This window comes from Aulonocara stuartgranti, assembly GCF_965226115.1.
Source record: "Aulonocara stuartgranti genome assembly, chromosome: 22".
NCBI lineage: Eukaryota > Metazoa > Chordata > Actinopteri > Cichliformes > Cichlidae > Aulonocara > Aulonocara stuartgranti.
The window spans coordinates 22,187,095-22,206,876 of NC_138957.1; the positions used below are offsets into that span (position 1 = coordinate 22,187,095).

General features: G+C 38.5%; 1 protein-coding gene across 3 annotated transcripts in view; it reads right to left on the minus strand.

The window, feature by feature from the left end:
- Nucleotides 1–18,251, minus strand: part of csmd3b (CUB and Sushi multiple domains 3b) — a 404,527-nt gene extending 386,276 nt beyond the window's left edge. For all 3 annotated transcript variants that reach the window (XM_082522480.1, XM_082522479.1, XM_082522478.1), the window contains exon 1: nucleotides 16,797–18,251. In XM_082522480.1, the coding sequence (XP_082378606.1) occupies nucleotides 16,797–17,046 (250 nt within the window). In that variant the 5' untranslated portion in view covers nucleotides 17,047–18,251. The remainder of the gene's footprint in view (nucleotides 1–16,796) is intronic.
- Nucleotides 18,252–19,782: the final 1,531 nt, after the last annotated feature.

The window sequence follows — 19,782 nt, forward strand, 5'->3', positions numbered from 1 at the left end:
AACAACTCTCTTGGTTTAACACAATTTAACCCATGGCACACATTTCCACGTAATTAAATTCTTAAGTAAAATAACTCATTCTTTATCATGTCAAACGAACACATTTACATAAAACAAACAAGAAATAATGATTTAAAAACATAAACACAATGCGTACATGTTAAATAAACACATTTTTTATGTGCGCCATGATTAAATTGCGTTCATTCGAGTATCATTAATTTTATACTCCTTTAAATGCAGAACCAACTGTAATGGCAAATGGAGGGGTTCTTACATAGCGCTTCTCTACTCTGAGCACTTAAAACGCTTTACGCAATTTGACTAATTCCCCCATCCAAAGCCATTCATACACGCACTTTTTGCTATGCTTTTTCCATGTAACTGCTTTCTGTCTAACATTCACAGACATTCATCCTCCAATGGATGCATCGGAGAGCAGCTTGGGGTTAGTATCTCGCCCAAGGATATTTGGCATGCAGACTGGAGCAGCAATTTGGTGTCTATATTGTTTCTTTCACTGTATTACAAAACACATTTTACACAATAAAAAATATAATGAAAATATAAAAAAGCTATAGTTTTAAACATATATTAACATGTTTAAATATCTACATATCTGCTCTCCATCGGAAGAGATGATAGGAGATGCAGGTATGATAACATCTGAAACTGAATTGCTCTATACAAATCCTTACAACTCTCTCAAGGTAATATTTACATCATTAATTTGAGTTACTGCCCCTCATGACCATAGTGGGCAGATTAGTGCGAACTACATGGCCAACACATAAATCCACATACTTCGCCTTTTTATGGCAATACCAGACCTCTTATTCAGTGTATGAACAAAAATAATTTCTTTTTGTATCTAAAACACATTATCAGTCCAAATGACAGAGCACCAGTAACAAATGTGACGTTGGTTTGATCTGTAGCTTTTCTATTAGATCGGCTTGTCTAAACGGTGAGGCCTATCGTGCTTCCAAAATTCATCAAACTCCAATTAAGAATGTCTTACACACATCTGTAGGACAAATGAACAAATTAATGGATGTTATCCATATAATCCATAATCCTATTCAATTTCATTATGTGGGGAAACAACTGGCTTGTATATTCAACCATAATTGAAAACATAAAATGAACTGCAGAGTAAGGTTAATGGCTTAACCAGACTAGCATGAAGGCTTAAGGGAACAGTCATTTAAGTGAAACACTACATGCACATGCAAAGGGCATCAAATTAATTATATTAAATAAACTTTTCTGTGGTTTTCTTTACATTTTAAATATCTGAACACTTAATCAGAGCGACCTTTGTTTTATTTTGTGACACTGCAATATCTACTGCAAAACGCTTGAAAATTGCAAATAAAAGTAAATGGAACTTTTATTTAGTGTGTTTACTCCTTTAATTTAGAGTTAAAGTGGCTTTGAGATCAGAACAAATTGCTCAGCTGGCTTGCCCATGCAGGCAGGATTTACTCACGTTTGACTTTTAGCAAACGTTGCCTCCAAACCTTGATGTCAGCCAGCATGCATAACAAGTAGTCCATACAGCCTAGTCTCATAAATAACAAATGAACAGATAAGGAACATAAAAGAAATTCCAACAACCTTTGAGCTGGTTTTGTATCCCGGTGTCATCACCTCTTTTCCCATTATCTCGGTTAACTCCAACAGAAAAATAAATCATGAAATAAGTGGCAAACTACACACATGGCAAACACTTTTACTTCAGATATACAACTGAGCAGAGATCCTTTGTGGAGGCAGGCTTTGATTACTTCTGTGGCGCGGCCGGGGAAAAAAAAGAAGAAGAAATTTTGGTGAAACTGAACCTGATCAGTTGTGTGAAGTAGAGCGAAACATCTTTTGAACACGCTGACCTCCATGACATATGTGGAGTCCAACGTTCCTTGTGGTCGAATGGATTTTAATTCTGTTGATTTCAGTTCTACAAAGGTGTGATCCTGATCCAGTGACTCAATTCCTTTTATCTTTCAAACCCTTTTATCCTTTTATCGTTCTATTTCTTTTGATCTCAGAAACTAATTTCAGCTCAACCTCTACCAGGCATTTGGACATAGACTACTCCTTAGAATAGCCTTTTCCTTCCTTTGTTTGCTGGAAGATATACAGTAAATTACCTCTGACAGACTTTATGGAAAGGCTGGGAGTTGCTGTGAGACCAAATTACCAGTACTACTGAGTTTTTCTTTATCTTTTAAATATATTCTTATGTTAAGTAATTGCTGTTCAAGTCCACATTGAAAGGTCTTTAAAAGAAGATTAAATCATATCATATGTTGCCATATTATTCTATTATTTTCTTAAGTTAAAACATTTATTAGCACATAATGTAACATAATAGATAAAATGTAATTTTATAATATGTAGTTGCCAGCATTTAACTTTTGACTTTTTTGTGTATGTTTTTTCAAATGTAAGTGTGAATAAAAACATACTGCAATGTTTTGCAAATCTTATAAATCCACATTTTGCTGAGGGTACAACATGTACCACTTTAACTAAAAAATGGCAATGTCTCAAAATAGTTGGTATGGGACCATGTTTACCACCATGTAGCATCCTGTCTTCTTTTAGAAACAGTCTGTAAACGTCTAGGAGGCGAGGAGACCAGCTGTTAGACTGTTTGGAGAAGAATGTTCCACTCTTGTCTGATACAGGATTGTAGTTGTTCAGCAGTCCTGGATCTTCCTTGTCATGATACATCAAATATTTTCAGTTGAGGCAAAGTCTGAATGCTGGCCAGTTTAGCACCCAGACCTTTCTATTATGAAGAGATGCTGTTATAATAGGTGCAGTATGCTAAATTATACAAGGTAAAGCATGTTGTCTGATGGGAGCATATATTGCTTTAAAATCTGTATATACTTTTTTGCATTCATAGTATCAGATGTGCAAGTAACTAATTCCATAGGCACTAATGCACACCCATACAATCAGAGAGGCAAGATTTTGTAATGAGCACTGACAACAAAACAGATGGGTCATGTACTCTTTAGTCCAGAGGATCCAGTTTCCATGTTTTCCAAAAAAAAAAAAAAAAAAAAACAATCCAGATTTTTATTTGTCTAGTCACAGAATGTTTTACATTTGCCTCAGTCCATTTTAAATGAGCTTTGGTCCAGGAAAGATGGCTGTGGATCATGTGGCTTCTTTTTTGAATGAAAGACCTTTAACCTGCATTTTTGATGGCACAGTGAATTCTGTGATTTCTGTAAGGGTTCCAGTGATTTCCAGAACAGACTTTTTAACGCAGTGCTGCAGGACCATCATGGGCATACAATACTGATTTTTGTCCTTATATCTAGCGCACAAATATTTCCGGATTCACAGAATCTTGTGATGATTTTATGCACTGTAAATAATGAAATGTTCAAAGTCCTCACAGTTTCATGTTGAGAAACCATTTTACGTTATCCTTAGTTCCACAATTTCTTGATTCAGAGTTGTGAACCTCCACCAACCATAACATCAAAAAACATTTATATCCATACTCAAATTATTGATATTTTTCACATAAACCTGATTAGTTTTCAGATGTTCCTGAAGCTGTTTCTAGCAAACTGTTGTTGTGTTTCCAACTTTCATTAAAATAATAAAATACCTCAGTTTAAACATTTTATAGATTTTCTGTCTTCAGTTATGAATAAAATATGAGTTTATGAGTGTTGCAAACGATTGCATTCTTTTTTATTTATATTTTACACAGTGAATTTTTTTCAGAATTGGTATAACCTCCTAAGACCCGAACTCTTCCACAGCATGCATTTTTAATTTCTCTTTGATATTTGGGCATATTGGGGCCCAATGAATGTAAAAACAAAGAATTAACAGATTTTTTTTTTACCTCATTTTTGTTTTTATGAAAAAAAAGAGCCACATATGAGGATATTCGTTTAAAATTTTGATAGAACAGTAGTAAGTGGATATCAGGCCCTTGTAGAGCAAAATTGAGTATTTTGGTCTAAATAACTCAAAATGTGATGTCGACATATGTGGACGCCAGGTCCTAGGAGGATAAAAACAATGTGCTCAAAAATGTCATAGTGCAAAGAAACCCGAATGTGTTATGAAGAACACACTTTTTGATAAAGGAGAGGTATGATGTTTCAACCAAAATTATGGTTATTGTTTTCTATTAGCAACAAAATTGTGATTAAATTGCTTTCTATGACTTTCAAGCCAAGGAGGCACTTAACTACATCCTCATTTTTTGTAAAACCACATAAAATCTAGGGGAACATTGGCAGCAAATACAACAGCAACAAAGTGTATCACAGGAAGCTTGCCAAAGAAAAAAAGACATTTTTAGCTTATTGAATATCTATAGCACTTGCTGTATGCTGTAGTGTTACACGAGCCTGTCTTTTCCAAAACCAATGCAAAGATTGAAATTATACAAAGAATTATCGATGTTTATGTGGAAAGTAATTGTAACAGGAGTTCCACATCTATAAAACCTACAAGACACGATATGTGTTTTATATTGTTTGCTAAGTTTAGAAATATAAAATCGTTTTGCAAAAGTGAATAAATGCACCGTGTCTCAAGTTTCCATGAGTTTTCCTTTCACTAAAGCAGATCATGAGCTTACCAACCACAACCAAGTCCTGTGATCACAATCAAAATGCATTATACTGTGCTTAATCCAACCAGTTTTCCTTCCTATTTGTTTGACTGCAAATTCAAAAAAGGGACAAAGACATGAAAAAAAAAACTTTCAGGGAGTCACATACATTTAACACAGACAGGTGCCAGAATGGGAGTAAGCGTGGTGCGGTGTCAGGTTTGGTTGTGGTCATGCAGTTAAGCATCTGTTCTCTGTCTGACCCAGTAACCCTGAAAGAAAGCGGGAAGAAGACAGTGAGACAGAGAGAGGGGTAGGGTTAGGAAGAAAAAGAAACAGACGGCAAGGGTCAAAGTTCAAATCATTTACTGCTCTCCACTTCAACACCCTGCTAAGCTTTTGTCTGGACAAAAGCTCTCTGCGCATACACCTTAATTTAGCTGATTTTGCTCTTGATTAGACAGATGTCAGAAGTTTAGAAGTTAAGGTTTCATGCATGTACAGTATATATGGCTCATGTATGTCCCTGTGGAGTATTGACACACATGAGCAGCAAGTGAAGCTTTTTTTGGTTTCTGTCTCTACAGAAAGCTATTTTAGAATAGGCTTGCACTAAATACTGCTCTAAAAATACAACTCCTGGACTCACAGTGCAAACATTAGGGTTTGAAGTCTCTTTGGAGTAATTTTATTGCCTATTTTAAGGGACCAAATTACCTTCAATTTAGCTGCTTTGTAAAAAGTTGCACCACAGTGAATCTGAGTGTTGCATGGGGATGCATAGTTCACTGATATTATGACTGACATGAGGGTAAGCAATAAAAAACTGAGGAGAGGAGAGGAGAAGAGAGGAGAGATGTTAGGTAAGCAGGTGACAGCAGTTGGCTCCAGCGGTGAACCGAGTGCGCCCAGAAACAGCCTGACAGGGCCTGCTGGGGAAATGAGTCTTCTCTGGGAATAAATCCGACAAGCACACACTTGCATTTGCACACACACACACACACATACATACACACACAAACATGCATGCACACGCACATACAAAGGACTCCTGTACACAGGGGAAAATACACATACATAGACAGAATGAACAAGAGTACAAAAAGGCTCCCAAGGCGCAAGACTCAGACAGGAAATACATCATCACTCAAGAAGAAATGCATCACCTGCAGAGGTCTGAGACTCCTAGCTTAAAAGACTGCAGGATAAGGTGATAGTGCTAACGCATGCAAATGCAGCTTAATGATGATAATAAAGATAATAATCCATGAGCTATATTTCTTGCTCATTTTGTGCAATGTTGCATCAGGATACAAAATCCTGTAGGATTATTTACGAACAGAGGAGTTAATAACCATAATTCTATAGTAAAAACACAATCTTCATGAGCATAACAGTATGAGGTGTTGAGGGAGGGAGATTGTGTGCTTGTTTAGATAAGGTTTGCGTGTATGATCTTTGCTGACAGCCTGCTTCTATGAGCACTGTCATCACATGCCAGGCCTAAATGGGAAAAAAGCCATTCATTTCCATTCTCTGTCTCCAATTTCCCGTGTGTATCCATTTATATATTTTTAATACAAGATAAAAGTATTCTTTTACATGATAATTGTCAAATGCTTCCCACAGAATCAATTAAGCTAAGTGCCACACTTTCTGTCTTTAAAAAAAAGAAATAAATGTAAAACTTGCATGAAATATTGAAGGGTTGGATTAGCTCCAATTTAGGGCAAAAATGTAGCTGGGTTCACAGACCACTTCTTTGTCTGCTGTACACTCATCAATTTGCAATTTCACTTTTTTAATATCAATAATTTAGATTAAAATAAGATTTATTGGGTTAAAAATTGATTTAAAAAATAATAAATTAAATTGATTGAGTGTTCTATAATCTGACTGTACATATTTTACAGTCGGAATAACAGAAGAAAGACAACCGCAGTAATTGTTTAGTACCAAGTTCTTTAAGGTACTAAGTTAAGGTGATAATTGGTAAACATCCACGTCAATTGTTAAGTTTTCTCACACCTAAACTGGAACAAGTTATGTTGAACATTTATGTATTTGCATTTATTAAAAATAGCTCCATTTACCTCCGGAGCAAAACGAGAAGCTTAGCAACTAGACACTGGGCTTGTCACGATACTAGAATTTCAAACTCAATGCCAATACTCGAGAAAATATTTAACACTCAATACCATACTCAATATCACAGAACAATTCTGCACATGTATTTGACACCGCCCTGTTTATTTCCTGTGCTTCTGGTGATCTGGTACCATCTCTTCTGATAAACAGAGTTGGTAAGTTGGCTGTCACTGTTTCTGCCAAGCTGACTTTTCTCTGCTTTAACCTGAGACTTTAAGAGAAACATTTTTAGACACAAATAATTGTGTTATCCTGTTATATTAACACTGTATATTAACAAGCAAGACTGATATCGTTTGCTGCCTAGATCCAAAATTACATTATTGTTTTATTATTTAGCAATAGCTGCTAGCTGCTACCTTAATGATAATTTAACAGACAGCTAATGTGGCCACTGGGTAATTGCTAATAGTTATACAGCTAACATTAGTGTGTGCACCAGTCAGGTTACAATTTAAAACTTTAATGTTGTTGAAACACAGGCTTTGGTGACCTCATGAAACTGCTTGTACATACTGGAGTGTGAAGTTGTGTTAGCTGGAGGAGGTGAAGAAGGTTGCAATTGTGTATCTAATATGATGGTAATTTTTAGTTTCCATTAGTATCTTACTACAGATTTTTTAAGAATATTATTTACATCACGACTATCTAAAATGTGATATATATAACAGTGAATTGATGAGTTAGTTAAAAAAAAGATAGAAAATTAGTTAGAAAAAGCAAGGCACAGAACCATACAGAATTAAGTACTTTAGAATTAAGTAAGTTAGAAAATTTCTAACTACAGCAGAGAAATAAATATTTCTATTATATTTTGTGACTCTAAAAGAAAAGATCACTGTGAGCAAATTAAATTCTAAATAATTCTCACTAACTTATGTTAGTTTAAGCTTTGCGTTATATTTATCAGTAACATGTTTTACACCTACAACAGTGTTCCTTGAGTAGACATGACGTATATCCAATTATTAGGACCTAACAACTAGGACAGGCCTGCTTCAGCTGAAGATATACCATAAAATAGGATGAATGATAAATTCTTAATCAAAATTGCATTCAAGTTTAATATCCTCTTTCAAGGATTTTCAAGTAGATTTTGAGGCTCTTTGACAGAAAAAAGAGCTTGATCGCCCCCACCATTTTTACCTGGAAGATCAGCAACCTACAAGCCTGTGAAGAAGACTGCAGAGCTTCTTTCTAAACAGTAATGAGCAACCATCCCACTTGTGTCTTTTCAGTTCTTCATTGTTGTGGTTGCCTGCGTCCAGACATTCAAATGTGTCCACTCCACCAAATTGACTCATTGACATAGTAGCATTTCATGGCATAAGTCTAATAAGTGCCCCAGGAAGCCTAACGATTAGCCAATCAGTGCCATCAGCGAGATTAATGCCTCTGACAACCACTGTAAGCGATGCGTTATGACAGGGGTGTTTTAAACAGCCAGTGCTTGCATGTTTTTGGTAGCTATGAGACATGACTACTGTACAACAAATGCAGGAGCATGCAAAAATATATTTTCTTTACCCTTAAAACCTTAAGACAACCAATATGTTGGCATGGCTACACATCAGTGTCAAATTAAAGTTTATTACATGTAGATTTTAGATTCTAGCAATATACACAACAACGTATAAAGTTAGTTTTTTAATAACTTAATTTAAAAAAGTAAATGTTCATTTATTGTATATCCACTACATGCACAGTGAAAACCTTTCAGGACTTTTTTGTTTTGTTTTATTTTTGGTAACAGCTCATTGTAGCTCATGAAAATCAAAATCCAGTATCTTAAATTATTAGAATATTTCATTTTAAGTTTAAGCAAATTACTGTTTAAACAGTATAAAACTTGTTTCAATACATGCAACTTACATCAAGACCGCTGATTCAGCATTTGTCCAAATGATGAGGGTTAGCAACAGAAGGTCATTAATGAAAAGGGTGGCTATTCACAGAGTATTGTATTATCTAAGCATATCAATGGAAGGTTGACTAGAAAGAAAAATATTGGTGGGAAAAGGTAGACAAGCAACAAGGAAGACTGCAGCCTTGAGATGATTGCCAAAAAAGTTGATTCAAGAACTTGAAGAACTTCACAAGGAGTATACTGAGGCAGGTGTCAGTGCATCAAAAGCAGAAAAGGGGCTACAACTGTTGCATTCCTAATATCAGCCACTCCTGAGACAACATCAGAAGTTTCTCACCTGGGCTAAGGAGAAAAAGAACTGGACTGTTGCTCAGTGGCCCAAAGTCCTCTTTTCAGATGAAAGTAAATTGTGCATTTCATTTGGAAATCAAGGTCCTAGAGTCTGACAGAAAAGAGGAAAGGCATAGAATCCAAGTTGTTTGAAGTACAGTGTGAAGTTTCCACAGCCTGTGATGATTTGGTGTGCCATGTCATTGGCTGGTGTTGGTGATAGTTGGTTACTGTGTTGTATCAAGTCCAAAGTCAGAAACCTTCTACCGGGAGACTTTAGAGTTCTTCATGTTTCCATCTGCTGACAAGCTTTATGGAGATGCCGACTTTCTTTTTCAGCAGGACTTAGCAACTGCTCACAGTGCCAAAAGGACTACCAAATAGTTTGCTGACCATGTTATTACTGTGTTTGATTGGTCATCCAACTTGTCTGACCTAAATCCCACAACTATCATCAAGAGGAAGATCAGAGACACTCAATCCAAAAATACAAATGAGCTTAAAGCCATTATCAAAGCAACTTGGGCTTTAATATCACCTCAGCAGTGCTTTACTTATTGGAAAGTACTGTAGTCCAAATCAGTACTGATTATATCAACATATTAAAAAACGAATAATTTGAGATACTGAATTTCTATTCTCAATAAATATTTCACTTTACATGTCATTAATTTTTTTCACGGTATTCCATTTTTTTAAAGATACAATATTACTGATTAACAGAGAAAATTTAAATCTGCCCATCTATGGAAATTTGTTAGAGTAGATGCAATATCTGTGAAGACAGAAACAAAACGGACTATTTTTTCTTGTTGTAATTTCATGTCAGCTATTGTATGTACTTTCTACAGAGAGAACAGTCATTAAGGGAATCAGTTTCCTCCTCAAGGACTGTCTGAGAGGGGCACACTCTGGTTGTCACCAAGGACTGAACCTTTGACCGACTTTGCTGTTTATGCATCCACACGTCTATCCTTCTCCAATGCCATTTCCCATGTTCCTTCAAGCATCCATCTTTAATGAAATATGTCCTCCTACCATACCAATATTGCATGTTTCTTTACATAGATTAAAGCAGATCACACAGACACACACACACACACACACCAAGAAGGAGCACCAGCTGGATCTGAGACTGTCTGTCTTTGTTAATTTCTCATCTGCCTTTCTCGTAACGCATCAGAGTGTGTGTGTGTGTGTGTGCGCATGTGTCTACCTCCTATGCCTGCGTGTCCCTGCGTGTGTGCACTTGTGTGTTTGCAGTTACCCTTAGGGTAACACATGCTATCTCGGTGTGCCCAATATTTTTTTGTGTATTTATAAGTTCCTGTGTATGTGTGTATGCGTGCCTGCTCTAGCCTCCTCAACATGTTCATGTCATGTCTACTTCGAGTCATCTCTTAAATAATGAAGAGGCTACAGTGTGTGTGTCTGTGCCAGGTTTGTGTGGGAATCTCATATCTTCTGAACCTCCTCCGTTAATTATTAGAGAAGCAGAGATTTCTCCAATTTGATTGCCCTTTAATCGTATTTTTTTTTCTAATTTGAAAAAAAGTAAAACTCTCAGGTAAATTAAAAACACACTTCCTAGACTATTTCTTTTGATGGTTTGTTAACATTATATTCACTGATCACTACTATAGGAAGCTGCCATACCTTTCAGTTTAATTACAGTGAATTATGATTGAACTTGTCACACTTGTGTCAATGAGTATTCATAACAGACCTTGGAGGACAGCTAACCAGAGTGCAGTCTCCCTTTTTATTCCAATTTGCATGGCAAAATTATCACTTCTTTCAATTTAACAAGCCTGTTGATAGCAGAGACAGCTCAATATGTGCAATCTGACATTTTTAAAAGCATACCAGGCAGAGATCTGTAAATACATGAACAGATTTGGCTCCAGCAATTAAAAGAAAACACAAAATTTGGGTGGCAATTTGTGTTGCAGGGAATAAAACGTGTTCCCAGCTAGAAGGAAAAAAATGCAAGAGATTAACACAGCTGTACCATGTGTGTGCCCAGATAATATAATCAACACTTATAACAAATTCAAAAAGAATAGAGGTTCGGGTAGGAGGGGAAAAGGAGAAGAGAAGGTAAGATGAATGGACAAGAGAAAAGAGAAGGAAGGGGGATGAAGGAGGTAAGAGGAGAGATGCCAGATGTGGGAGATGAAAGAAAGGTGGCCATTACAAATTCAGCATGGGTGGAGGTCAGTAGGAGGATGCAGGAGGAAGGAATAATGGGTTAGCAGGAAAGGCAGGGTTTGGATGGAGAGAAAAATGCAATTGAATATGGATCAGTCAATATAGAGAAAAAATGTTCTTGGTGACCACTCAAAAAGTAGGTTTCACTAAACTGGTTTATTCAGAAGTATGCATAAGCCAGGGAAGTATAGTTTTCAGTAAATGCTACAAAATTAACTAAAAGGGACAACTAAATAATACTGCCTACAGATCTAGTTTGTTTGGTTTGTTTTTTGGCTTCAATTGGGTCACGATTTTTGGGTTCAATTCAAAATTACATCCACACGGGTGCCAAACTGTTTTCAGACAGCTATGGTGATAACATAAAAGTATGCAGGTTGTAAAGGAATCGGAGGGGAAAGAGAACAGGCGAGAGCACAATTTACATCACAAGTAGCGAAAGTGATACCTCTAACTGAAAGTTCAGTTCCCTCTGTTATCAAAGGTAAAATATCAAAGGTACACAAATCTCACATATGTTCATGGGTTTAGGGGTGACAGTTATCACAAGATTACATTCATGAGAAAGTAACTTACATTATAAAAATAAACTTTCTGGGGAAATCAATGCTTCCTGTTTGACCATCAGGTATAACATAAATGAAAAAAAATCTCAAGAGAATGTTCACAACACATTTAGCACCTTAAAGCTGGGTGATATAACAGCAAAACATTGTGATACTTTGGTGTTAAAAATGGTGAAGGCCAGTGTTCCACACCCTGAAGGCACAGTGTGCATGTCAGCATTTTGTCATTTTCTCTCCCATGTTTTCTTTACCTTTGAATTGACAAGACGTGGCTGAAAGTACAAGTACCTATGTCAACTGTCAACAGCAAAAACGACGGACGTATGGAGTAATTTTCTTTCACAGTCGACAGTGACAGACAGCCAGGAGACACTACAAGTCCGTTCTTTAACACAAAAAACTTGGCAAAGCATCGGAAAAGCACATTTATACTACCTATACATCTTTGCACCCAGTAGAGCACAAACCTCTGCCAAGGAGATGTACGGAGTCCTACCGCCGTTTAATAAGTGAGAACTACTTCAAATTTAGAGTTAACTACGAAAGAAATCACATAAATTCAGGTGTAGATGGCAGCAGCAAAAAACACTTAATAGAACATAAATAAGAGGGTTACTGGGCATGAAATAAAGCAAACATAAATGGCAATGACAGCACGTCTGGCACTTCAGGGTAATAAAAAAACCAAGTGAGGATTATTAGCCTGCACACAAGTGCATTAAAGTAGACTGGGTACAAATGACTCTCTACCTGCTTGGTGGAGGTCTACACTCTACTGAGCACATTTTCTTTTTTCATTTTGTCAAACTAGATTCCCACAGGATCGTTAACAAAAACTGGATCTTGGATGTTTTAATTATTAAAACTGAAACATTTCAAGCTCCTCGTCACTTACTTTTCTTGGTGCTTTAGGTTTAGTCATGTTTCAAAATAGGCACTGAAATATTTCTATAGGTAAGGCTCAAACAGATGAAGAAACAATAAGCACAACAGTTTAAAAAAGGTGGTTAGAAGTAGTAAAGGACACAAAAGACACCAGCACAAAGGTTGAGAATGATCAAGATTAAACAGTAGGAAAGGGTGAGATAAGAAGTGGGACAATCTGAGCCCAGGTTTTTGTTAAAGAAACCAAAATTGGTAATTGCCTTACATGCTTACCGTTGAACCTCGCCTCATCTTCTCCTTTCTCTGTCTCTGCAAGCCAAAACTATTTATACGATCAAGAGGCTGACTCTACGACAGACACATCTTCCTCCCTGAGAAACCAGCCATGAGCCACAGGATTAAATGTGTGTTAGAAAGTCTTTGGTGTGTGAGTATGCTGCTCTGGCTCATTATGAACACAGTGTTCTAATAGTCCAAATGTACAATGTGTCTAGCAGAGACAAAAGGTTCCCTCTGTGAGTTTCAGCAATAAGACATAGTATCAATTGTAGATAGAATATCAAGTGATTTTTGCCCCCTAACACACACAGATAAATGATCAGTTGGGGCATATTAATAGACAACATCAATCAATGACTTATAATCAGCATCAGGGTTGTGGACTGCTCCAATCATTCTTTGATATGCAGAGATGAGCTGTAAAGCCTGGGTGGTGGACCGTTTCCCCGTGCCTTAGAGCCTTTGCAATTTAACACTGATGACCAGCATTAAATTACTAGATGCTACCAGAGGATGTCTGATAAATTTCAATTTCTTCATGTTGCAAGAACAAAGTACTACATGGCTAATCAATATAAATTAAATTAGCTATTTTTAGCCTTATGGGTTAATTGCATGGTCACATGCCTGATTCTAGCTATCAGCAGAAATAGTATGTAATTCTACACCCTACTGATGACTGGAAGACAATGACCCGACTATCTAATTGATAATTGGTCGTATTCAACTAGTCAGCGTTGGTCCTTTAAATTGGGTGCTGATGAGATCTATAGTGTCATTAAAAAAATCTCTAAGGTTATATCTCTGGTGGCACTGCTGAAAAACAGCTCAAATCCATATTTGCTGCGCACATGCAGGTTGAGAGGTTGGACACAGCTCTCGTTTTGATTCTGACAAGTTGAATGTAGCCCAGATTACATTTAGGTCTGGGAGACGGTGAAAAATGTGTGTGGGTTTTTCCTTGCGTGCATGTGCACATGTGCAATTTAGTATGTTTGGTGAGTAAATTAAGCCTCTGGAGCCACAGGACAAATCTGACAGATGAAATGAAGAGAGGGAGCCTAGAGGATAGCTGAGAGCACAGAAGAAATGCTGAGCGGAGGAGAGAAAAATAGAGGAGCAGGCGACAGGAGAAGGGGTGAGAGGAGAGGTAGAGATGAGCTGAGGAGAGCAGAGCAGCAGGGAGGAGGAGGAGAGCTGAACAGATGAAACGGAGAAAGGACAAGTGGCGAGAAGAAGAGCAGAGTACGACTACAGCAATTTTTTCAAGATATACTGTTAAGAAAAACTTAATTTTAAACATAACGAAAGAGTAGCACTTTTATAATCACCTCTCAGATACACAGAGTCCAAAGAAATTAGGAGTATTGAAACCTTTCATCAGCTCTCTCCATGAATGACCTCTTTAAAGTCCTTTCATTGCACAAAGACTTTGAGGAACACCGACTCCTCAATTAAAGTCCCGCATCATGACAAAAGATGCTACTTCTCCAGAAATGGTACTGTATCTTTGTGTCAAATGTGTTAAGCAAGTTGAGAAATTAATGTTTTTGTCCACTGGCTACAGCAGCGTGTGAATCCATTACTGCCTTGTTCATTACTTTACCTTCCAGATTGCTTTTTAGAATAGAATTGCAGGTCCATACAATGATTGGTTACCTGCCAATGGCCAGTGGAGTAGACTAATTTGCCAGCCACAGCCAAAATGTAACAGCGTTTGGCTGGTGGCTGCTTTTAATTTTCCAGCTTCTTTTTAAAGCCTTGGTCCTGAAAATGTCAGCATGGATCAAGGGGACATTTAATTACACATTTATTTACTTTTTATTCCAGCCTCTGTACGTTTAAAGAAGGCTTTATTTGCCCGCTTACTTTGCCAGCTTCTATACCTTTGACATTCGATTGATCCTAATAAGAATTAGCATTTCTCTAAAGATACTCTTTAGACTGCTTTAAATAAAACAGCTATCCCAAGAAGTATTTTTAAAAATATCTGCTGCTATGAGGTCTATCACAGGCTTGACAGCTGCGAGGAGATCAGTGCCAGGATCTGTGCCCCCGAGGGTTTAAAATTAGATCTTCTGCGCCTGAGGAAATCCTACCTTTCTTGCCTTTGTTCAGTTGGCACCCTACAAATCACAATCTCTCATCTGTCCATCAAAGTGAACCATAACAAAAAAAAAGTATTTTTGAAATCGGCAACAAAAAAAGTCTGGAGTTTCCTGGGTGTTATTTTTTTTAGCGTTAAACTACAACACTGCATGCTGTGATGGTGCAAAACCGCACGTCTAGACTGTCCCTGTGTCGATTCGCTTAATCGCTGTAGAAATCCATAGTATTTCTGTTCAGTCAGCCTACACACAATCTCCCCGCACTGGAGGATGATACAGACTTTGCAATGACAATGACAAACGGTTCTCAGTAGCTTCCACTGGAGCTGGATTTTTGAGGTTTCCTTTTCCTTCTTGTGCAATTTTCAGGCTTAGTCTATCCCCTTATGAAGCCATATTTTCTTATGAAACTACCTTGGCTGGGTGTTATCAGAAGCCCATAGAAGGGGCAGGCTCAGTTAGAAACCTGGTCCTGCTCGAGTCTCTAAACTTGTTCTGTCTTCTTCCTATCGTGTTATTTCTCCCTCTCTCTGTCACTCAGCTCACCTCCCTCTTCCCACATCCCTACTTCCTCTACTTCTTCTCTATCCATCTTTTCCCTCTTCTACACCATCCTTTCCTCTAGATGCGATGATTAAGACTCGGTTACTCTAAACACCACAAAAGCCTCACCTGACGCAGCAGTGACTGCGTTTGCCTGGGTGTGTGAGCTCACTCAAATGTGCGCGTTCATACGACATTTTTGAAAAGGATCAGAAAGACAGAACTAAAAATGGAAAGCAGGGAAAGACAGACAAAGAAGGCAGGAGAGGGGGTGCCACGCTGTGAATATTTTAACATTTTATTTCACTCAAGAAAGGAAAGAGTGGGAGCAAGTGAAACAAGGAGGAGAGAGGGAGGGGGAAGAGAAAGAGCAAGGACAAGGACAGAAAGTGTCTAAGATAGAAAAGAAAAAGAGGTGGTGGGGGGGACACCAGAATTATATAACATCTTTTGACTGAAATGCAGTTTCAGAAAAAAAAAGAAGAAGAAGAAGAAATGGTCATGGTGGAGGAGGTTTGGGAATAAAATGCTGTGTAAGGCTTGGGCCTCATCACTAGAAGCAACTCACGTTCACACTCATGCACACACACACACAGACAAACACACTCCCGCACACACTTTGGTATAAGCAACTCACGTTCACACTCATGCACACACACACACACACTTTGGTATAAGCAACTCACGTTCGCTGCCACAGCCCAAGAGCTACCGCAAGAATATTTATTGGCTACCAGCTCAATGGCTGTATTGAAGAGAAGGATGAGAGAGAGAGAGAGAGAGAGAGAGAGAGAGAGAGAGAGAGAGAGAGAGAGAGAGCAAACTGAAGCAACCAGAAAACGAGGAAAGAGGGAGAGAAGCTGTTGCCTGTTCCACTCATCTCTCCCTCTTTCCCTTCATCCTACCTGTATGCCAATTCCCTTTTCTCTGCTTTGCCCCGCAACACACCATACATCCACGCATACATCCCCAACCCCTTCTCACTCACACTCTTGCACTGACACCTCGCAGACATCCTCGCGCGCACGCAGACACCTCTGGCACACTAGCAGAAGCACACCCACACTTTCCTCTTTACAAACGCGCGCGCGCTTGACTGCATCAGTAAAGAAAAAGAAGAAAAAATTAAAAGAAGAAGAAGAAAAAATGTACTGCCGGCCATTCTCACTCAAACCGTGTGACTGCGTGTGGGTTCGCTTATTAACTGTCTGTGTATGCGCGTGTGTGTCTGTGTGTTTGCGGGTGTCGCATCCCCTTACCTTGGGCGCGCGATGAGAGCGAGCAGAGAACGAGACTCCACAGAAAACAGCGCATCGCCGTCATTCCTCCGTCCCTCATCCTCTCGTTCGTCCCCCTCATCCTCCTCTTCGTCGTCACCCTCTTCATCCTCCTCGTAGCCGACGAGAGGTGCGTGAGACAGCGTTCCGTGCCGCTATTAGTAATATTATTAGCATCAATACATCTTCCGTGAGCCGAGCTCGAGCCCTCTAAGCTCTCACCGGGCCGCATGCTGCTTCACATCCAGAAAACGGAGGGAGAGAGAAAGAGAGAGAGTGGGAGAGATAGAGAGAGAAAGAGAGAGGGGGAGAGAAACCGGAGACGCGTGCGTTTTCTTTGCCGCCTCCTTCTAACATAGACTAGATAAATCCTTCATATCCGAAAAAAAAATCTAATAAATTCAGTCAACATCCACCGAGGGAGAGAAAAAAAAAGCCCAGAGAAGCAGAGGGGTGGAAGGGACGGGCGCACAGGTTGCCTCTCTGTCTTTAAATCCACTCTCCGCTAGGTTTTAGCGGTGCTTGTCGTCAGTACCTCTCTATTCCGTCCCGTTCCATTGCAGAAAAGTGATAGAGAGGGAGGGAGAGCTTCAAATCCACACTTCCCCTCAGCTGCATCTCCTCTTCAGTCGGAAAATATTAGGCTCTGTGGCGTTTTCCCTTCTTATATGCCTCTCCTCCTGTGCTCTTATGTATACTGCGCGTTCCCTCTTTTTCTGTCTTTTAAAAAATATGTATATCCCCTTGACTTTTTTTTCTTACCGCTGAATATCTCAAAAATGAACAGGGATATCTGTTTTTAATAGGGTATCTGTTCGGAAAATCTTCCTCTCTTCCGTGCGTGTGTCAAAGCTTCTTTTTCTTTCCCTTCTCTGCACCTCCTTTCGCTTTCTTTCTATCTTTCTTAATTTCGTTCTTTCTTCACAAACAATTGCGCTGAAAAAAATGTACCTTTACCTCCCCAAATAAGAGAAATTGATCTCACCGTTTCTCATTCATTCGACTTCTTTTCAAAAAAGCGTCACAGTCACTGCGTCTCATTATCCTCACCAAACAAGTCAAACCAGAGCTCGCTCGTGATGTTGAGCCAGTCCTTAAGTTCTCTTGGGAAAACCAAACGAGGAAAGGATAGTGAAAATCCCTCTTGTCAGAACCCCTAGGAGACGTGCATCGTTCTCTCTGCTCGGTGTGCTGTGGTCTTCTCTCCTGGTGTACTGGTTGGTGCGTCTCTTCCCTCTGCGCTGATACAGGGATGCTGCTTTCAAGAGCTCATCGTAAGCTCCCGCTTCTATTCACGTGCGTTTGGTCGGAAATAATAGCCTAAAATTGACTCGGTGTCACTCTTTGCCACTGCAGCTCTGTAAAAAGGACAGTGTTCATTGGTTTACACCGGTGTCAGGGAATGGTTTCTTACCAAAACTGAACGTCTAGTCAAAATTTATTATAAACGGGGGAAAAAATAACAAATACTCAAAAGGTACATCTTAAAGCAAATGGTAATTAAACTCATAATTAGTAACATGGGCCAACTAATGATCAACTAACAGTCATCACTCAATTACTCCATTTGTCTTTTGAAATAAAATCAATACAAGGAGGAAAACGTGGGAATTTGGCGGTAAATGGTAGACAGAAATGTTTGAGTGTATCTAATGCCGACTGAAGTGCACTGCTGATCCCTTGAAGGCATCTAAAATACTTTAAGCTAATGCTTTGAATATGTTTAGAGGCAATGCCCTATTTTGGTATATTTGCAGAGCTCCTTGCCTCCACTTTATATTAACAAAGTCCACAGGGGAAATGTGTAAATGCACCAAGTCATTACCAAAGAATGATAACCTCATAATAGTTTGCAAGTGGGTATAAATAGCATGCCACTTCAGGCACATTTAGCTTACCACATCTATGCAGTAAATGTATCTTTTTTTTGTTTTTCCTCCCCCCAAAAGGGTAGGAAAGAAGGGTAAGAAATAATGGACTAAATACAAAGTAACATGGAGGCAAGGCCAAGAGGTTACAATGACTAAACACCCAACAGGTCAGGTCCCTCCAGTGTGCAGTTTTGGAGTTTATGTATTGATTTATTTAGATTCATTTCTTGCTTTTTTATATGCTGAAGGGAAACAATTGGCATAGGAAAAAACACATCACTGTGTCATGACTTTTATCTGTTAAAGCCTGGATTAAAATCAGAAATGTCCAAAAAAGAAAAAAAGTCTATATATGGTTCTATGATTTTTGTTACAGCCTTATGTTCATACTTAGCAGGCTTAAAGAGGCTATGTGGGTGGATGAAGACCTTGATGAGCCAATGCTGCTTGCTCCATTGACGCCGAATCCAAATAATCTTTAAGCCTGGTGTCTATATTAAAAGAATCCAATTTCTCCACCTTCCAATTAACAAGCATTGTCCATTTCACTGAAAGGAAGGTTAATCCCATTGAGTGTCGTTAACCCACTGTTGGACATAATGGGGAATTTAGAATGAATATTTCTGCAAAAAGTTCATTTTCATTAGTCTTTGTTAGGTTAAATTCCCATCTGTGCATTTCTGGGTTTTTCAGTTTCATGTAATGGTTTGATTTAAGACAAGATACCAACCTGATTATTTCCGTAAGGAATTATAATATTTCCAACTTACTCACAGCAAGAAGGTCCTGGGTTAAAATCCAGGTATCCAGGCATGTCTGTGTGGAATTTGTATATTCTTGCAAGGGTCCACAGTGGGTACTTCAGGTTGCCCCAGTAGTCAAATCCATAGTGTTTGGTTAAGTGGTGACAGCTGTGACAGGCATCTGCAACCCTGAATTGCACAGAGAGAAGAAAATGGATAATTATGCATTGTTTTTCTTTAAACAGTTTGTGTTGTCACTTTTGATATCACAACTTTCCAGCAATCCTCAAAATTTCTTGGATTAAACTTTTGTGTCTTTATTCAGTTGAAATTTGCAGGCAGCACAAAAAGAGA